This window comes from Notothenia rossii (assembly GCF_949606895.1).
Source record: "Notothenia rossii genome assembly, chromosome: 4".
Classification (NCBI taxonomy): Eukaryota; Metazoa; Chordata; class Actinopteri; order Perciformes; family Nototheniidae; genus Notothenia; species Notothenia rossii.
In genome coordinates, this window is record NC_136902.1 from 6,002,462 (window position 1) to 6,022,323 (window position 19,862).

Here is a 19,862-nt window from a genome sequence, read left to right on the forward strand (position 1 = left end):
ATTTCCAAAAAACAAGGACTTGTAATAAATTGTCTATTCGAATAATTACTTCAACATTTAAAAATAAATACATATATTAACCCACCTCAACACTATCTGTAAAAATATTAATAAAATATCAGGAGACTGTATTACATTATTGGTCTTGGGACATGTGTTTCATTTTTGATTGCATTAAGGTCACATGTAGTTCTACAATGTTCTACATTATGTTGTACACAGCTTTACCCTTATGTTGTGTTCGGGTCTCCCGTGAGCCGTTTCAAGTTAAAATGATATAATAACTACGCTCTTGTTTTTTGTATCGGAACAAGGCTTCATGATATCCTCCACAACAGATATATAAACACTACAAAACTGATTTTGACAATTTTAGCCAAGTTTGAAGGTCTCTAAAACAAAAGGTATATCATTTGGTGTTCCGGTCTGGGGAGACCCGGCAGCATGTTGGGGGTCACTCGGGGTCAAATTTGGCCCAATCAAGATTCATCGTTGACTTTAGACACCCCCCCCCCAAACCCCCACCCCCTTCATCCACTGTAACAATATTTTTTTTGCAACATGCACCTGGTCTCCCATCCCTGAAATTGTATTCTAATATTAGTCAGATAACATAATCATCCACTGTCTTCACTATTTAGGGAATATAATGTATAGTGTGTTTGCGCCAAAGGAAAAAATAAATAATAAATCCTGTAAGTCAATATATGTATGTCGCTTTGGATAAAAGTGTCTAACAAGTAACATGTAATGTAATGTAATATATTGAGATAGCTAAATCAATATATTGACTTACTGGATTTTTTTTTTTTTTTTTCCTGTGGCGCAAACAGGCTTCCATAATAATGTCATGATGAGTGCATTTAATGAAATGTTTTACTTAAATATGTGGTGTGATGTGTTTTGGGGCCATAACATAAAATTACTAAAGCATTGTACGGTTATGAATGCATAATAAGTTAGTTATGATGTAATTAAAATAATATTGGATGATAGTCATTGTTTTTGAGTGTTCTGGACTGAGATAAATCATGGGTCAAAATGGGACCGTGAACACCATGAACGGTAACAGCTTTCGAACACAACACAAAGGTAAATAAAAGTGCAAGTGATGCTGGGTGTATTTGTCTTGCTTTCTATCAGATCACCACTAGATGGAAGCAGAATGTTTCGGATTTTCTGAAATAAATGAATACACGTAAAGCCTAGAAATAAAGTAATGAAATTCAAGTTAGTAAAGTAGCAGAAACCTCAGTAAAGCTGTTGTGTTAGCACCAGCGTCTTATCAGGAAGCTGGTGTTCAGATATAATCAGGAACACTACACTGGTTCACCATGCATCTGTGCTCTCTAATCTTATTTGAATGTTTCTTTTGCACACACAGCTATGCATACTCTCCCCCTCTTTTCGTGTTCAGATTACATTGCATTTAAGGAAAAGCCTTTCTAACTTTCCACTGCTGCAAAAACACTACTGTCCACAAGCTCCGTGTTATTTAGAGACTTCAGAGGAAGGATAATCCTTTGTTTGAGCTCATACTGACTTTGTTGTTTTCAAACTAAGTCCCCATGTTGCTGTGTGATTATAACTTTCCCCCAAACATATCTGGGTTCATAATTCCTGCTCTAAATATTTATCTAGCAGTATGTATTCTTCCTCGCTGTGGATGCAGACTGCAGATGGATTAATAAAGACTATACATGGTGAGGATCAGAAAGTAAGGGAGGGGTTTGTTTGAGTAGGAGAGGGGTGTGTGTGTAGTTGTACTTTCATGTTGTAGCCTAGGAGGTGAAGTAAAGGACACACTTTGGGACAGTTTGTAGCCTCAGGTTTTGGAGAGAAATGGTCAAGTTAGCAAGACACTGTCAGTATGCATCACACACCTTCAAAATAAAAGCAGGGATTATTTGTTTTACCTTTAAGAAATGTATTAATTTAGAACATCTAACTAATGAATGCATTTATTAATTAATTAATTAATGATAGGTTAACATATATCAAGCTCTCAATATAAAGAGTGCATACATTACATACAACTTTAAAGGTGGGGTAGGTAATTCACTTCAGAAACACTTGTTGTTATATTCCATGGAATGCTCTTAACATCCCGATAGCAATGAATACATTAAATGCGTTGACAATAAATATATACAAATATTTCATCTGTGGAAGCCGTGGCGCTGTAAAAAGCACGACCAATTATCTGCCTAAACCCGGCTAAAGTAACTGGATGGCCTACCTGCCTGTCAGCCTTCCATCTCGTGCACAAACTTATCTCGTGCCCTCATTGGTCATGTGCGCGTTCGTGTGTTTTGGAGGAGGGGCTCTGTAAGAAAGTCTGAAGGAAGGGGCAGATTTCTTTCGGTTGTGTAATTTCAAATTCTAGCGCACTCGAGATGGTTTCTCCGTTCTTACCTACCCTACCTTTAAATACATTTAATTTTAAGTTCAAAATCACCATGCAGCAGGCTCCAACTATAAAAGAAGACAGACATGAATAAACAACATAACATGGTAAATATCCTGACCTCAAAACAATGTAAGTTGTATTAAATAAAACGTATTTGCAATGGTGGAAAGTAGCTGTAGCATGTACAGTATTGTCCTTTTCTTTTCTGCTACAGCTTTAGCTACTTAGCAGAAGTTTATTTAATGATACAAACTGGATAATGAGAAGATTTTGCTTTAAGATGGCAAACAAGCATACACATATGTTAAAGCAAAATGGCATTTTGTACCACCTTAACGAGCTGCATCATTATTAATGCTCACGGTCAGTAAACCACTTCTTATAATCTATAATATATACAATCTGCATTATGTCTAACTTTACTTTTGGTACTTGAAGTTTAGAAAGAAAAACCTCTCACTTTCTCGTGCTAAATGCCCCTCCCTTACTGTCTCTCATGCGGTTATATTTGTGCCTTGACTCATGGACACAATGAGTAGGCGACCGATAAGGCCATTTTCTGTCAGAGAAGCTCTGGACAAATGTTTTGAACCAGACGAAGAGGAGATTGAACCATAGAACCATAGGACATAGAGGACGATGTCTCAGAAATGGAAGACAAGAGCGATCCAGACTATGAGCCTGACCAACAGTCAACAGACCAGGAAGAGGCCCCTGAGGGAGAGGCCCCTGAGGAAGAGGAGCCCTGAGGGAGAGGCCCCTGAGGGAGAGGAGCCCTGAGGGAGAGGAGCCCTGAATATTTATTTTTCTCTAAATGTTCATTGAGGAAAACACTGAACAGTATCAGTGTCTTATTTTATTTTCATCACAGTGAATGCAGTGAATGCTGAACTTGATGGGCCCACCGGTGGGTCCGGACCATATACTGTAGTTGAAAGTACACAATGAAACACTGGGTGTTTCTCAATGTCGAGGAAGGCTCCTCCAGAGCCACTATTTCAAGGATGCTACGTCATCGAGTGCCGCCGAAGGACTGTTCCAATGTCCAGGATCCTTGGTACTCTACCGAGGCTGGTGTCCTTCGTTGCGGGACATTTCGAGGCTGCACATGTGTAGACTCCGCGGTCTTAAAATCCCCACAATGCACGGACTAATTTCCAAAATCTTTGGCGGAAATCGTGCTCCATTTAAGGCGGGGCCTCGCATATGACACACACCTGCACACCTGTTAGCCTGTTCCACAATTCTTCGTTTTCCGAGGCTAGGAAGGATTCTTGCATCGCTTCTGAAGGACCTGACTCGGAGGGACTTGTCCTACCAAGGAAGCGTCCTCGACAGTGAGAAACACCCACTGACTTGCTTGTATCAAATCAATACATCCCATACATCATTGGAATCTCAGCTACAACACTAACTAAAGCATTTCCATATCCAGTAAACACAGCCTACATGGCAAGCATTTTTATAATATACAGTAATGCACACTATCTTTGAACGTACTGCAAAATGATAACATAAAATTCAACCCTGGTGTCATTCTGTCTGCCACCCCTTGATTCCACTTGCTTTGACTGTTCAAATGAGATGTCAACCATCAAAATTGGATAAGGGGTTCCAGATATATCATTGTGCAAAACACAACCAAAGTCATGACATGGTTGGGAAGTGTTTTATTTTGAAAGATGCTTTACAAATATAGCTTATTATTATTATTTTAATTGAACTGCAAAATCACCACGCAGCATGGTTCAAATACACTTTACTATTATAAAACCATACATAAATGAATAAATGATATAAACGGTAAATATTATTTCCTATTCATATCTCAACTATTTATTTTGTCAGCCTCAACCATAGGCTGTATATATAAGGCCTCAACATGTTTGGGAAGTGTTTTATTTTGAAAGCACAACCGGAAGTCAGTTTGTTTTCAGTTGCAGGAGCTTGTCGGTTGTTAAAGTAGTTCTCTAAGGCGGAAAGAGGATAAGTCAGTCCTCAGGGAAACATCATGTAGTGCAACACAGACTGAAGGCACTTTAAACATAACTCCACCGTGTTTTTATATATTTTTTACTCACCAGGAATCTTCTTTTTTCGGTGTTTTAAGCACCAACTGACGTGATGTTCCTCCGCGGATCTAAAAAGCGACGGTCTAACCGCTCGGTGAGTGTTTTTACATCTTATAAAACTCACCAAACACCTACATTTACCTGTCATTCGATATTTTCTCTATTAGGAAACACACTTTAGGGTTATTTTTAAGCTTTTTTATCTGCTTTGCTTTCATATTTCGACTTGAAATGAACTTGTAATGACCAACTGTAAAAACCTCTTGAGCCGAACTTTCACGTTCACCTGGCTTTTGTGTCGGACATTGTTTTATTTGACTGTAAAAATGACCCAATTGTCTTTCTGCTTTTACATTATATTGTGTTATTTTAATTGTATTGTGAGACAGAAAGCACATTCTTTGTTTCTTAAGTCATTTCTTAAGGCGCCAGGTACAGTCAGGAGGAGTCATACGTCATAGTTTTCTACCTGTGCGATAACCTGAATGCAGATGGATTTATTTTTTAGGTAATTTAACTTTTAAGGAAATGTAATATTCATAAGAAGAAATTAACCCAATTTTGAACATTTTAGACCAATAATTAAAACATTATTTTATTAAATATATTATGAATTAAAAATCCAAACTAATTATATATTTAACAAATATGTAATCTGAAATAAGAAACTAATTTTAATGTATTTATTTAATGTATTTGTTTACTATTACATATATATATATATATATATATATGTGACACCCCTGATGTCAACTTTTTTTGTATACAAAAGATATCATGTTCATATGCTTTTGAATAAAAAAATATCCTGAACATAACCTAGCATAGTAATAAACAAATAATAATAAGATAATGATAATAGTTATAATGTAACAAAACATTTGAGAACATGGGAAACACATTCTTTCCCCATTGTCTGAGATGTTATGCTAATCGATAAATCAAGAAAAATACACAATGAACAAATCTTTAGTTGCATCAACAGCTGTATGCAAAAATATCGAATCATGGAGAAATAAAATCAATTCAACACCACTCAGAGAAGATGCTTTGAAGACAGAGACTTCACAAAGTCACCTGTTCATTATACCTTTGTCAGGCTTTCATTACAACAACAATTGATGCTCTGTGAGATCATGCAGTCGGAATTTTGCCCAAAACACAGCCTCCACCGTCAGGTTACTGATCAAATAAGGCTTGTTTTGGGAGCAGACGAACAGATGTGAGGTCACCAAACATCTGGCTCTGCAGCACACTTGGATTATGTCCAGACAGTGACTGTGAATCCTACTCGCAGACTATCACTCCAGGCTATCACTTGTATCATTTATACACTTCATCCACTACTAATCTAATAGCATACCAGATTGTGTATAAGACACTATTCTGAATTTAGTTGCATGTGTTACGGTACGTCCACACGGCAGCATGCGTTGAAGCTTGAACGCTTCTTCCAATTATTTGAATGGGGTGACGTCACGCTTTACAGAACTGCATTGTGGTTCCGTCGCTTCGCTTTGCTCGCTTCAAAAGTTGAGAAAAGTTCAACTTTCTAATCGTGGACGGAAGCGTCAGCCAATCAAATCATATGCCAGTACAAGCTCTAGCCAATCAAACCGCGTGCTTGTGTGTCCGGGGCGGGAGATTAGTGTGATTGGTTGTTGGTCGAGTTTCAGACACGCCCGCCGGCAAGCTTCAACGCATGCCGCCGTGTGGACTCTGCGTTACGGTACGTTCACACGGCAGCGTCGCGTGCTTCAACGGAGACGCTTCCCTTCACTTTGAATGGGGTGACGCCACGCTTTGCCGAACTGCATTGTGGTTCTGTCGCATCGCTTTGCCTCCGTTGCTCGCTTCAAAAGTTGAGAAAAGTTCAACTTTTCAAGCGTTGACGGAAGCGCCAGCCAATCAAATCATATGCCAGTACAAGCTCTAGCCAATCAAACCGCGTGCTTGTGGGTCCGGGGCGGGAGATTGATGTGATTGGTTGTTGTCCAAATACCACACAAAATAATCTGTTTATTGCAAGTAAAAATCCTGTATTCAAATATTTCTAAGGAAAAAGTCAAGTACAAGCATTTCACAATTAAAATAAACTTACCAAGTACCAAAAAGTACCAAAAGTAATGTTACTCGTTTTGCAGAATTGAGTAATTTTCTTTCTTTTTTTGTATTAATACAATTGTAATTATTAGTGTAATAACGTGTACATGATATTAATGTTGCAGCTAATGACATGTAGAGCTAATTTAATTTCTTTATTTATATGACATCATCTTCACTTATGATAGGATAATACATCAATTGTTTGTGTGTTATATATTGTATTAATACTATGAAAAGTTACTAAAGCTCTCATAAAGTGCAATACTTGCATCAGAACTGGAGTATAAGTAAGTATAAGAAAATGAAAATACTTAAGTAAATTCATGTATTTTAAAATGATACTCAAATACTTGTCAATGTACTTACCCCTACGTTTCAATATAGTTCTAGCAATATATATGTAACATATCCCGTGTGAAAGGGTGTATTTTAAACACCTGACACGTAAAATAACTGCACTCAGGTATTAATGAAAACCATGAATATTTAATGCTCTAACACTCAATTACATCAGCTCTCCAAAAAGTGAGTTTGGAATCGTGTTACGGTGTAACCTAGACGCTTGTTGAAGATACATGAAGTTATTTTGTTAACAAATTCAATATTATATTCAGATGATCAGAGCAGGAGACAGATCCATTTAGTGTCTATGTTAGGATTAGATATTATCTGGGACTTTTTTTAAGTACATTTGCTTAGTTTAAATGTAATATTATTATTGTAGGACTCAAATAATAACATACAAATTAAGTGTCATTTTGTCATGTCACATTATCTTGTTATCTTATATATATATTACATTTGAAAAGAAACATTAAACAATTCAGATAAAGCAGTCATAACAACTATCTCCACAACAGCATCTTGAACTTTGTTTTATGTGAGGCAACAGGAAGCATGATGCACAAACTATGAGGGCATGAGGAGGGGGGGTGCATCTAAGGCCCCTGACCTCTGACCTCCTCTGTTAATGTTTACCCCCTTCTGTACCACTACATTGAAGAGAGGAGAAGAGACACCCACAATCACTGTCTCCTGTCAGCTTCATAGAAAAGTGTTTCCCTCCCACCTGAATGCTACCACTCACTTAGCATTTAGCATTTAGCATGCGCTTAATCAATATTAACTTCCCAAACACTTCCAACAGTTTAAAAGTTTTAAAAGATTCAGGAAGCAGTAAATACATCAGTTTAAAGTCCATTAATCCATATTATGATATTGTTGCCAAGATAGAATCTGGGACTTCTCACTTTTTTGCAAAGATTAAATGTCTAGGAGGAGCACCTGGGCTACGTTATATATTTTGTGTATTCATCTGAATTAAATGGAAATAAAACAAAGAGAAATATCTATTCTAAAATACCCTTTTTATCTCAGGGAGTGTGTTACGTATAACTTGTTTAAATTTGAGATCATTATTATTATTTTTGTAGAGTTTAAATAATTAGATCCTAATAAATGTATTTTTCTCAATGATCTTTTTGTCTTATATTCAATTATGTTAAATTATGAAAAGCCTGTACATGATCTATAGGCGAATAAAGTCCCTCATCGACCTAAACTACCTTCTGATGTCCGATAAGAAAGCTGGCAGACTCTCAGTGTGTCCATTACCTGGTTACACGGTTACTCGGTAGCAGAAAACAAACTCAAGCAGCGCGGCGTGATTTAACCTCACAGTGAAAACACACGGCAGCTGATATGGAAAGTCTGAAGTGTGAGCATGTGAGCTGACGTGAACTGAGGGGACCGTTTTATTTACTTTCCCCACGCTCAGTTTAGAAGAAACTTCCTACACACCCCTCCCAGCACATCCTCCACTCGCAGCACAACAGGCGAACCTCATTGTTGGACACACACACACACACACACACACACACACACACACACACACACACACACACACACACACACACACACACACACACACACACACACACACACACACACACACACAGTTGACGCGTTATCGTTTTGTGGACGGAAACACACATGCAGTCTGTGTGTAGCCTTGACTTATAGCACACTGTCACCATGATAAGGAAACATTCAAGGAAATGTCAAACCGACTAATGTTCAAGGCTGAAAGATTGTCCTTTCTGTCGTCATTGAGGTGTCCGCTAACTTGGTTTGACTTAATGTGTTCTCCAAAAAGGAAGGAATCATCATTTTTGTGGATCTGTTTTGAAATGATATTTTAGTGCTGATCCCACTCCCTCAAATCTTCCAGTCGAGGTTATTATTCTACAGTCTGCTTTTCAATGTGCACTGACCCTTAAATACACAGTCCAACCCGCCGACAAAGGCCTCACACACACACACAACACACAATATGATAGAGTGCAGAAAAAGTGTGGGACATGAGAATGAAAACACGAGCATATAAAGTGTCATTTCACTGAATGGAAAGTCAGTAACACCCTGTCGTTTCCTGAGTCATCGCTTCAGCTCGGCTACAGTTTCCAAAGGTGTTTTTATCCTGCAGCTACAGGCTTTTCATTCTCAGTGACATTTAGGAGTGCAGCCATACGTAGAGTTAACGTACGGACACTTTGTAGTGTGTTCCTCAGTCGACATAAATCAGAAAGCTCTTCCATACTGACTCTGTTTACAAACTGTCATAGTGAGTCAAAGTAGTGATTAATAAGGCAGGCCCCTTATGCACGCTGTGAGGCACTTAATACCAGCATGTCAATTATAGTTTACTGTCATCATGTTGGTCTATTCTGGAAAGACAAGTTCTGGTTTAACAGTTTAATATCTCAACCTAGGAACCATGTACTTCAATGGAATCTTTTTCTAACTAAAAGAGCAAATGTAATTGCTCAAAAGTACAAAAAGCAAGCTGGGGCTGCACAATTAATCAAACATTTTTGAAATTGCAATATAGACTATATGCAACATTCAAATGGCAGGAAGGACAATACGTAATATATCATATGTTAGGGGTAGTATGTGACAATATACCATTCTGAATGAAGTATTGTCGAGCTGTAGAGATATCCTGCTCGACAAACAGTAAACTACCAACTTAATAAAACATTGTTATGGTAGGGATCCCACTCAAATGTAAGGTAATATTGTTTGCAATATCAGTCAAAAATACTTGGAATTAGTCTTTTTTTTGCAAGTCGTGCAGCCCTACTGCTAATAGCTTCCAGTCCATGTCTCTCTGGCTCGTCAGTGCATTAGTAAAGCACTTACAACCTTCACATATCAGTGAGATAAGCTAAGCAAACTCAGCCTTATCGCAGTAATGCTTCATTGAGTATGATCATTAAGGGCTTTGCATGGGAAGAAAACAGGCTCGACGTGAATACTGATGCTTCGGAGGTTAGCGGTGAAGGCTGCTTGTCCTCATGACGGTGTGTGTGTGGTTGGAAAAAGAGAGATCAAAAGACAGCAGGTATGCACAGGTAGCGGGCGGTATCACATATCTGCACTTTATTACTGCTCGTTAAACTCTGCTAGCGTCGCTGCGTCTATGCATATAATCAAGCATTTGGGAATTGCAAATATAGATTGGAGTAGTTCAGTTTTGTCCATGCAGCTTATTTTGAAAACTTCTGCAAAAAAGCTGAATATACCGTATGAGGGTTTTCCCCTTTGTGTTTGCAGACAGAAGCCCATATAGGGCACATGCATCTTCACAAAATGATGAGTGGGAAAACATTTTTTATCAAGCTATCACAAAGCGTCTCCCTTTTCCCCTATTTGAAGTCAACACTTGGACGTTTTTCCTCGTGCAAACAGAGGTTGTTGTATTGCAGAAGTTGGTGTATGCTGCACTGCATATTGGGTTATATACATACAGTTGACTTGACTTGAACCCCTTTGGAATAGGGGAACCTAGCTGTTCAAGAGCTTATATAATACAGACACATTTTCCCTCTCAAAAGTACGCTTTTGGCACAAGAGACGGGAGAGGTGTTGGAGAAACAGAACGTGGAGACAGATTGACTCCATGGAGAGGGAAAGGGTGCAGCTCTCATCCTGTGTCTGCTTCCTTCCTCTCATCTCTAAAAAGAGGCTTGTGTGTGCAGTCTGTACTCTGCACACACAAGCACACTCAAGCACACACATGCACTCACATGCACTCACATGCACACACATGATAGGCTGCAGGAATTGAATCACAAGTGAAATATGAGGTAGTTATGGTAGTTGTTGTTGGCTCAGCACTTTTGGCAGAAGGCATTTGTGCGATTGTTTTTCTGAAACAAACAGGTTTAGCTATAGGGCGACATTCTGGATGTGACCTACTGTTCCCGTCTGTATAAACAGTTAGCAGGACTGTAAGATGAAGTCCTTATTCCTTATTTCATTGTAATTCTATTATAATGTATTCATCCAGGAAAGTCCCACTCAAACACAAGCAGTCCCACATAAACAGTCTGACGGGTTAGATAACACGGAGTGCATCAAAGCAGCACTTTTGGAAACGGTAATACAGGAGTGACATAAAGGCCAATGATTATTGAATTGACTAGTGATTGTACAGTACAACACTCTACTGGAATAATCTAGAAGAGATTAGTGTTCAATCAGCTGTATGAAATCAGGTTATGTATCAACAGGAAAAACTACTGTAAGTGTGCACAGAGGTGTGATAGTGAATTGAAAACACCATTTTATGACTTTTTTTTTCATGCAAAGATATCTCTCCAAGATAATATGAAAAAACAGTTATCAGTCTTAATGAGGCTCACGCCAAACATCGAACGCCTTAGCAGCGTCGATTCAAAGTCATGTGACCGTAGTGTAGTTCCTTTATAGCCTAAAGTTAGATTATTTTCTGCAATAATAGAAAATCGAATGGAAAAATCCCATGGGTTTTTGTTGAGGGACCAAGAAGATGCTAACTCCCAGGTCTGCCTAGATAATTAAACCATCCCTGCACCACCCTATACAGATGTTACAAATGCCTGTGCAGTTCTTGGTTAATATGTCTAATAGAAAAGCACAAACACACACACACACACACACACACACACACACACACACACACACACACACACACACACACACACACACACACACACACACACACACACACACACACACACACACACACACACACACACACACACACACACACACACACACACACACACACACACACAAGAGTTATGACGATGTTGGATTTTCATAAAGTGACGTCAGCAAGTTATTCATTGGAAATGTAAAGGCTCATACTCCGTGAAACACGCTGCCGAACTAAAGGCTGATGGGATTGACTCTTTAGTGCATTGTGCCTGAGGCTCCAGTGTTAACACAGCTCACTCTCTAACCCTCACTATGATGTTTCTGCGGCCATGTCTGACACACACTGTATGTGCTGCTGCTGCTGCCTCTGTTGCTTTAACCTTTCTCTGTCTTGTGCCAAAAGCCACACGGGAAATGATGCTGATCTGATCTGAAGAGAGTTTGTGTTTTGTTTGCAGCAGGAGGAAGAGGACCCGGACCGAGGGCAGCCCTGCATGCAGTGCGGGGATCAGTGCCCCGGATTCCAGGTCCACGGCTGGAGGTACGTCTCAAACTCTGCCCACGCCGCCGTTAGCTTAGCAGGAAATGTTTGTCTCAAGCTTTGTGTTCACCTCTGGTAGCACTCGCTCCTGTTGCTTTGTGGGTCTTGCGCAACTTCTGATAAACACAAGATGCTTGAGTTTTAATATACGCTTTACACATCAGATATGATTTAAATTCTGATAACATGAGTCCACTTAAGTGAAGCAAGCGCAGACATTTGATTTCATCGGCTGACAGTTTAATATATCGTGCAGCTATCTGCAAGGATAGAATTTGACTGTTTTCTGCTTTGTGGAGACGTCAGAATGTGAAAGGTCAGAAGCCCTGCTGTGTGTGTGTGTGTGTGTGTGTGTGTGTGTGTATGTGTGTGTGTGTGTGTGTGTGTGTGTGTGTGTGTGTGTGTGTGTGTGTGTGTGTGTGTGTGTGTGTGTGTGTGTGTGTGTGTGTGTGTTTCCACATGTCTTAGGAAGGATATCAACATTGCTACCAACTGGAATCAGCTTATCTCTGATCTGTGTACACGCTGAGGGCAGATATACATTAAAAGACAACAAACATGACCCAGACACACACACACACACACACACACACACACACACACACACACACACACACACACACACACACACACACACACACACACACACACACACACACACACACACACACACACACACACACACACACACACACACACACACACAAAGAGCCTCACTGTCCCCGTGGCCATAAGGAATCAGAGTGATAAACTCCTGAGGGTCTTAAGCCCTGATTAAAGCAGCGGAAGCAGCTGCATTTTGTTTAAGTTGACGTTATTTTCATGAGTAAACAGAAGCTGCAGGATTATAATAATAATTCATCGTGCTCCAGCTCCTAGTATTGTTGAATTCACCCAGCATTGGGATATATATGTTTTAAATCCTCTGGAGCAGAGAGAGGAGCTGTGGATTATTGTTATTGATGAATGCATCAGCGTTTCTTAGGGTCAAAAACACTAAACTCACAACTTACAATGAAAGCGTTTAGTTTATTTAATAAAAGAGCACATGTTCAATGTGAAAAGTGACAGTTGATATAGATTAGTTGCAATTTGGTGCTATATATATATATATATTAAAACAAAAAAAATTATAATATTTTTTTTTAAACACCTTGAATTTCAGGGAGGGGCGCCCCTCCAAGACAATGGTAGGAAACACTGGCGAGAGTTCCGCCCGCTGTGAAACTTTTCTTGTTTCCATAGCAACGACAACTTCCTGTCAACAGCGTAAACTCACCTTCAATATAAAAGCATTCCAAATTACACTTAAGACATACAACTGCAACGAAAGTAACAAACACAATGCAATATCCTTTTCAATTTCAAAGAACATAAATAGGGTTATTTACAGGTGTTGTTTTGTGTGGTAGAGGGTCGCTTTCATTGATGTGTTTTGCATATTTGAGGGACAAAAAAACAGCTTTCTTTCACATTTTTGCATGAACAATTACTTCATTACTTAACAAGGAATCTGTTATCAAAGTAGCTTGAGATGTTTCCGTTGTTTCCTAAAACTTTCTATTCCTTGACAAGAAGACACTTTTCAAGGTATCAGTCATTCACTCTTCACTGCACGCTTCATGCACCACAACAAGACACTTCTTTATTTGACTATAAAAGCCTCTACTTCCTTCCGAAATATAAATTCTCTTACAGGAGGTTATATTTAGTCTCTTGAATATAATGCAACCAGGTTATGTTATCTTAAGCATGGTAAAAGTCAGAGATGTCCCGATCCGATCACGTGATCGGGGATCGGAGCCGATCACGTGATTTTCAAAAGATCGGAATCGGGAGAAAAAAAATCGGGGATCGGGATTTTTTTTTTTTTTTTACATTTTTCTTTTTTAAATGTTGTATTCAATGTTACAAAACAAAAATGACCATGTTCAAGTCTTAAAGTCATCCTGAGGCCTTAGTTTTGGTTTCAAATGACAGAACATCATGTATGTGTTGCTTCTTTGGGGCTTGTTTTCATAGACCTGGTTGCTTATTTCTCTCAAATCTGGCAACAGAGTGGGCGCAGTGTCTAATTGTAGCAGTAAGCTAACGAGTACTGAAAGCTTTATTTTTGTTTTGATCCAATGCTGCACAACTGAACTGATCCAATGCTGCTGTGAAAAAAAGAAGCTATATCCATGTAGGATAGAATATCCAATTTAAATTAAAAAAAAATAACCTTAAGGGACAACTTGAATGCTTCTTTTTCTCTTAATGCATTGCATAAAGATCGGATCGGGAAAAATCGGTATCGGCAAATTGTCAAAATCAAATGATCGGAATCGGATCGGGAGCAAAAAAAGGTGATCAGGACATCCCTAGTAACAGTTGTACTTCTCTCAGTGTAGAGTTTGGTAGGAAGTCCACATTGTGTTTTTCAGAGTTTCTGTATAACTGGAGAAGACTCTGCAGCAAAAAATACATTTCAATTCTTGCCATTCCTTCTTTTAAAACTTAGACACAAGCTAATCAAAATGTCAACCTACAGACGTCTTACCCTATTTGTTCAGGAGTTGTTATGTTACAAAGTCTCTTGTTCAGCAGGTTTTCTTGTGCTTTCCTTTGAGCCCCCTTCCTTTCCTCTCCTCCTTCAGTCGGTGAGTGAATATCCAGCTGCTGGGGTCTCTTGGTTTCTTTAATCCTGTCAATCACACTAATAAGATTAGACCTTACTGCTGTGATCGTACCCCTCTCAAACTCTTTTGACCTCCCCCTGTCTCCCCCACTGTCACTGCTGCTCTCCCTTTTCAAATAAGCCATTCAGTAAGTGTTCAAATAACGTATAATTTGCATTAGTGTAGAGCCACAACAATTAATCAGCTAATCAGTTATTCAATCGACAGAAAAATTATCAACAACTGTTTCGATAATTGATGTAAAAAATGTCGAAATTCCGCCTCTCAAATATGAAGATTTCCTGATGTTTCCCTGTTTTATATCAGATTAAAGTGGATGTCTTTGTTTCTTTGACTGACAAAACAATACTTTTTATATCATACCACCTTTAACTTGGACATTTTCCACTATTTTCTGACAATTTTAAAACCAATCATCATTCTAAATAATAAGTTGCAGCACTTCCCGTTAGCCGGTAATTACCGGACTTTGACCGATAAAATATGCTGAAGACCGGCAAATCTAAATCTCAGGTCAAAATGTCCGGTCAAAAATAATTTCCCCTTAGCACAATACCGCATCAGTTGCATCACTTATGTGACAGACAAGAAGAGTAAAGACAAGAAGAGTATGTGATGGACAAGAAGAGTACAGACAAGAAGAGTAAAGACAAGAAGAGTATGTGACAGACAAGAAGAGTATGTGACAGACAAGAAGAGTATGTGACTGACAAGAATAGTACAGACAAGAATAGTCAATTCTAATGTCTAACACGTAATGTGGAGAAAGAGATGTCCTGTATGGGTTGATTGTGCGTTGATCTGTTGGTAATGCCTCGAGGTTCCGGTGGGCATGTCAACAAATGCATAATGCTGCGCTATACTTTGCAGCCTCACCCGGTTGCATAGCGACGCTTATTGTTTAGGTGTCTTGATAAGAAGGTAGTCATATCATTAGCTAGAACTAGCTGGATCTGATCGATATGGACATAAACGCGAGTGAAGTCTAATCTGACGGGAGAGAGAGATCAGCTGCTGCTGACGAGTCTACACGCAGCTCTGCATGCACTTCAGGTTAGAATATCACACGTAGCTATTTTAATGACCTCTCAAACTACCGTAACTAGTTATAGATATGTTTATTTTGACTGTCGGGTCACTCATTGCTTATCCGCAAGCTACATGATACTGATGGGCTGTCAGGAGAGCGCTCCGTTTATTATTCCCGTGTTATTATAAGTTACTGTAAACTTTTGAATAATGTAGTTAATCTACTATAGTTTGTTTGTTTAATATCTGATCATATTAATTTGTTTTAAAGCTCAATACATAACAAAGAAGACCTTTGACCGGCACTTTTCTCCTTTTGTCCGGAAGATTTACACTTTAACGGACATCTTGACCGGCGAAAAAAATATTCTAACGGGAACTCTGGCAGCACTACATGAGTGAAGAAGAAGCAACACATTTATCGTTTGCAAGCAATCGGCATGATCCACATAATACATCTTTCCAAGAATGTTGTGTTTATTGGTTTCAGACTCTCCGGCTTTAAAGAACAATCGGTTTGACACACAGCTAGATGAATTAAAAGAGATTTATACTGGTAGTTAAGGATTCACAATCCCAGATGGGCCAACTCAGAGATGGAGAGAATAAAACAAAAGGCGCAGGAATGCGTCCTCATGAAACCGAAAGACTGTAACTGTATCTCTTAGTTTTTCCTGCTCGCTCTATTCAGGTCAGCACAAAAGCTTAGAAGGCAGAATGAAATGTGCTCCTCTTCAAATCCTGTTTACAGTATCTGTGTCAAAAGGCCGTGGGTAATGGGGGTTCATAAATAAGTGTTTTCCACAAGGTAGAAATCTTTAAAATTACTTTTTTGAGAGAGGACAAAGAGAAATGTAATTTTTGTAAGGATTAGAGAGGACATATGATGCTCATTGCCAGGTGTGTGTATATTAATATTGTGTTCCTCTACTGTGACATGTCTCCATGATTTAATGTTCAAAAAGCTCTTTATTTAAAAAAAGATATTTGATCATTTATTAAACGTGATGTCCAATACACATGGAATGCCATCGTCTGCATCCGTATTCGAACATAGAATAAAAACAACGATCATCAGTTGAAAAACAGCAGATAATTGTTCTTTTAAGGTCTTTTTTAAAAGTATAAGAGTAAGTGTTCTGTTATGTGTGAAATAATTACCTATTAAAAAATACAAAAAATAAACAGCCAATGATCAAAAGAAACTCAGGAACTACAACATCTTTGAAATAAACTATATAAAATATTTAGAATCTGTTAGAATAGAGAGCCACAGTGACGAGTCCTAAAACCAGGAAGTAAGTTACCATTTCACCACTTCCTGTTCCCTCGTCTCAGAGCCAATGGGATCTCTCCATAGGATTTAGGAGAATAGCTGGAAGTAAGGTCTGTGGTTGAGACACATCGAAGAGACGGATCACGTTTTGTTCTACGACATTAAATCCATCAGCAGTGACCCCACTGGTGATTTCTGAAGAGTGTACGTGTCTGAGAAACGATGGTTGTTACCAAGTGGCTTAATAGGACTACAGAAGTTGTGGAGGACGTTGTACGTCATTACACCGAACACGTAAACACTCCTCTAAGTTAGTTTCTGTTCTGCTTGAAAGCAAGTCCCTGCCTCCTGCAGACTGTTCAAACAAACGCTTCAACTTGAACCATTTAGAATCTGTGTGTTTGAATATGGATCTTAAGTTGGCGTGACGTTGAAGTCGTGCTGCTGGACTCGGCTGTAGTTCCTTTATAGCATAACGTTAGCATTTTGCTTCTGGCGACTAGTTTTATGATTCGAAAATGATAAAAGTAGGGTAGACATGTCTCTTAAATGTGTCTCAACCACAGACCTTATTTCCATCTATTTTCCAAAATCCTATGGAGAAATTGCATTGCTTTTTGACGAAGGAACCGGAAGGAGTTTACTTCCTGATTTTAGGACGCGTCACTGTGGCGCTCTATACACCTACTATAAAACATAGGATGCTAGATAAATTATACAAGTGTGCACAGTAGCAGTATTTTAAACTAAAACGTAAACGCAATGAGAAGTCAACTTGCTGATCCTGCAGAGCGAGGAACATGAAGAGCGAGGAACATGAAGGTGATTAAATGATTGAGATTTATGGGGGTCAGTCTAAAAGACCCCAGAGTCCCGTGCTTATTGCATCTTCCTTAATAACCAATTTAGAGTCGCACCTTTCCTTAAAGAGAGACTACTTTGGGCTTAAAGCTGATGCTCGCTGAGAGGGAAGTGATCCATCTTCCTCCAGAGCTTCCTCACACAAAGCAGAGAGTGGGGGGGGGGGGGGGGGGCAGATGGTGCTTCCGCTGCCCAGCAGAGACAGAATTGAGTTACTTTTGACCCACAGGTCCCCGCCACGCTTCACAAGTGTTCAAAGTAGCCGTGGCTGTTAGTCTGGGTGGCCAAGCGGCGATTACTCAGTCACTAATTAGTGTAGAGAGTTAAAGGAGGAGGCCCATCTGTTTCTTAAAATCTGATCTGAGGACAGATTCACTAATCGTCCTGCAGAGAGGTTATCACACAGCAGCACACATTAAAGCAGAGGATTATCTGCTTTTAATAGCTTTATACTGACATGCAATGCATCTGTATACCCGAAAACACTGGTCTACATTAGCTGCTTAAAGTTAGTTGTCGAAAAAACTGCATTATGACAGGGCTGCGGCTTATCAAACGGTTATTTTTTATTATCTATTGAATATGCCGGTTGCTTTGTAGTTAAATCATTGTGCCGGTAAAACATATACATCACAACTTTAGGGCTGCAACAAACAACTATTTCATTAAAGGTCCCATGTCATGGCCATTTCTACTGATCATAATTCCATTGTTGAGGTCTACTGAAATAGATACTGTGCTCTGATTGGTCAGCTCGCCCACTCTGTTCTGATGAGTCCACCACCGTTTTACAGCTGAACATCAGTGATTATGTGTTACAATGGGGTTTGCAACCAAAAAATGACACCAGTAATGACAAACAGATGAGAATGCTGCGTGGGGTCTGCGGGGCGGCGAGACATCGAGGAACTCAGCCTGAGCACACACATACACACACTCAGAGCCAGGCTGTTCGCCACACACTCACAGCCTGAGAAAAGAAAAGGCTGAGGGAGTGTTTCTCCGCGATCCCAACTCGTCTATTACCAACATTCAGGGAGTTCTATGCAAGTCAATGGGACTCCCTGATAGTTGGAAATCAACGCTAAAGGTCCCCCCACTGCGTTTGATAGTGACACCAAGGGATCCTGGTGTGGGAGGAGCTCCACCGATTGGTCCATTTGGTCGTTGTTACGTCACTTAGACCAGGAAGAAAGAAATGGAAAAATAGAAATGTCCAACGAGGCGTTCTGGGGCAGCATAGACAGGTCTTCTCTGTGTTAGAGTTTTACTCTCTACAGGGTGTACTTTGAGGGTTTGTGACTCTGCAGACCGTTTACATGCAGAAAAACCTTCATAGCACACAAGGGGACGGGTAATAACCGGAAAAGCATGACATGAGACCTTTAACATTTAACTGCAGTTTATTTCAATTTGTCATGAAATGCTATCCCAGTTTCTCCAAGGTCCAATGAGATGCCTCTAAATGTCTTGTTTTGTCAATCAATACTAAGATATACACTTAAATAGGATATAACAGCAATGAAAAGCAGGATTCCACGTTTGAGAGGCTGAAAACAGCATTTTCTGAGATCTTAAGCTTCAAAAGAATTATTTTAACGATTAATTTATTATCAAAATAGTAATTGCTGTCGACTGACATATTTAAATGATTGAGTTTTGTTCGACTTATAGTCAAAAATATAAAGATAATGAATGAAACATCATCAAAAAGTAGAAGCTGAAACCAGATAATGTTTGCCATTTTTGATAGAAATATCTGAAACTATGTCAAAGATGTTACGGATTAAAATGGGATGGCATAAAGCAACACGAAACAGACCCTAGAAATGTTGATTCAAGAAAGAAGTTAGACCGTTCGTTCACCAAGGCGTTCTATTACTCAAAAATAATTCAGGTATCC

At 39.2% G+C, this 19,862-nt stretch overlaps 1 protein-coding gene across 1 annotated transcript in view; it reads left to right on the forward strand.

Moving 5' to 3' along the window:
* The first annotated feature begins 4,357 nt into the window (after positions 1-4,357).
* prickle3 (prickle homolog 3) overlaps positions 4,358-19,862 on the forward strand; it is a 37,416-nt gene continuing 21,911 nt past the window's right edge. Inside the window, exons 1-2 of the mRNA XM_079674912.1 lie at positions 4,358-4,576; positions 12,033-12,115. Of these exons, the coding sequence (XP_079531038.1) occupies positions 4,535-4,576; positions 12,033-12,115 (125 nt within the window). The 5' untranslated portion in view covers positions 4,358-4,534. The remainder of the gene's footprint in view (positions 4,577-12,032; positions 12,116-19,862) is intronic.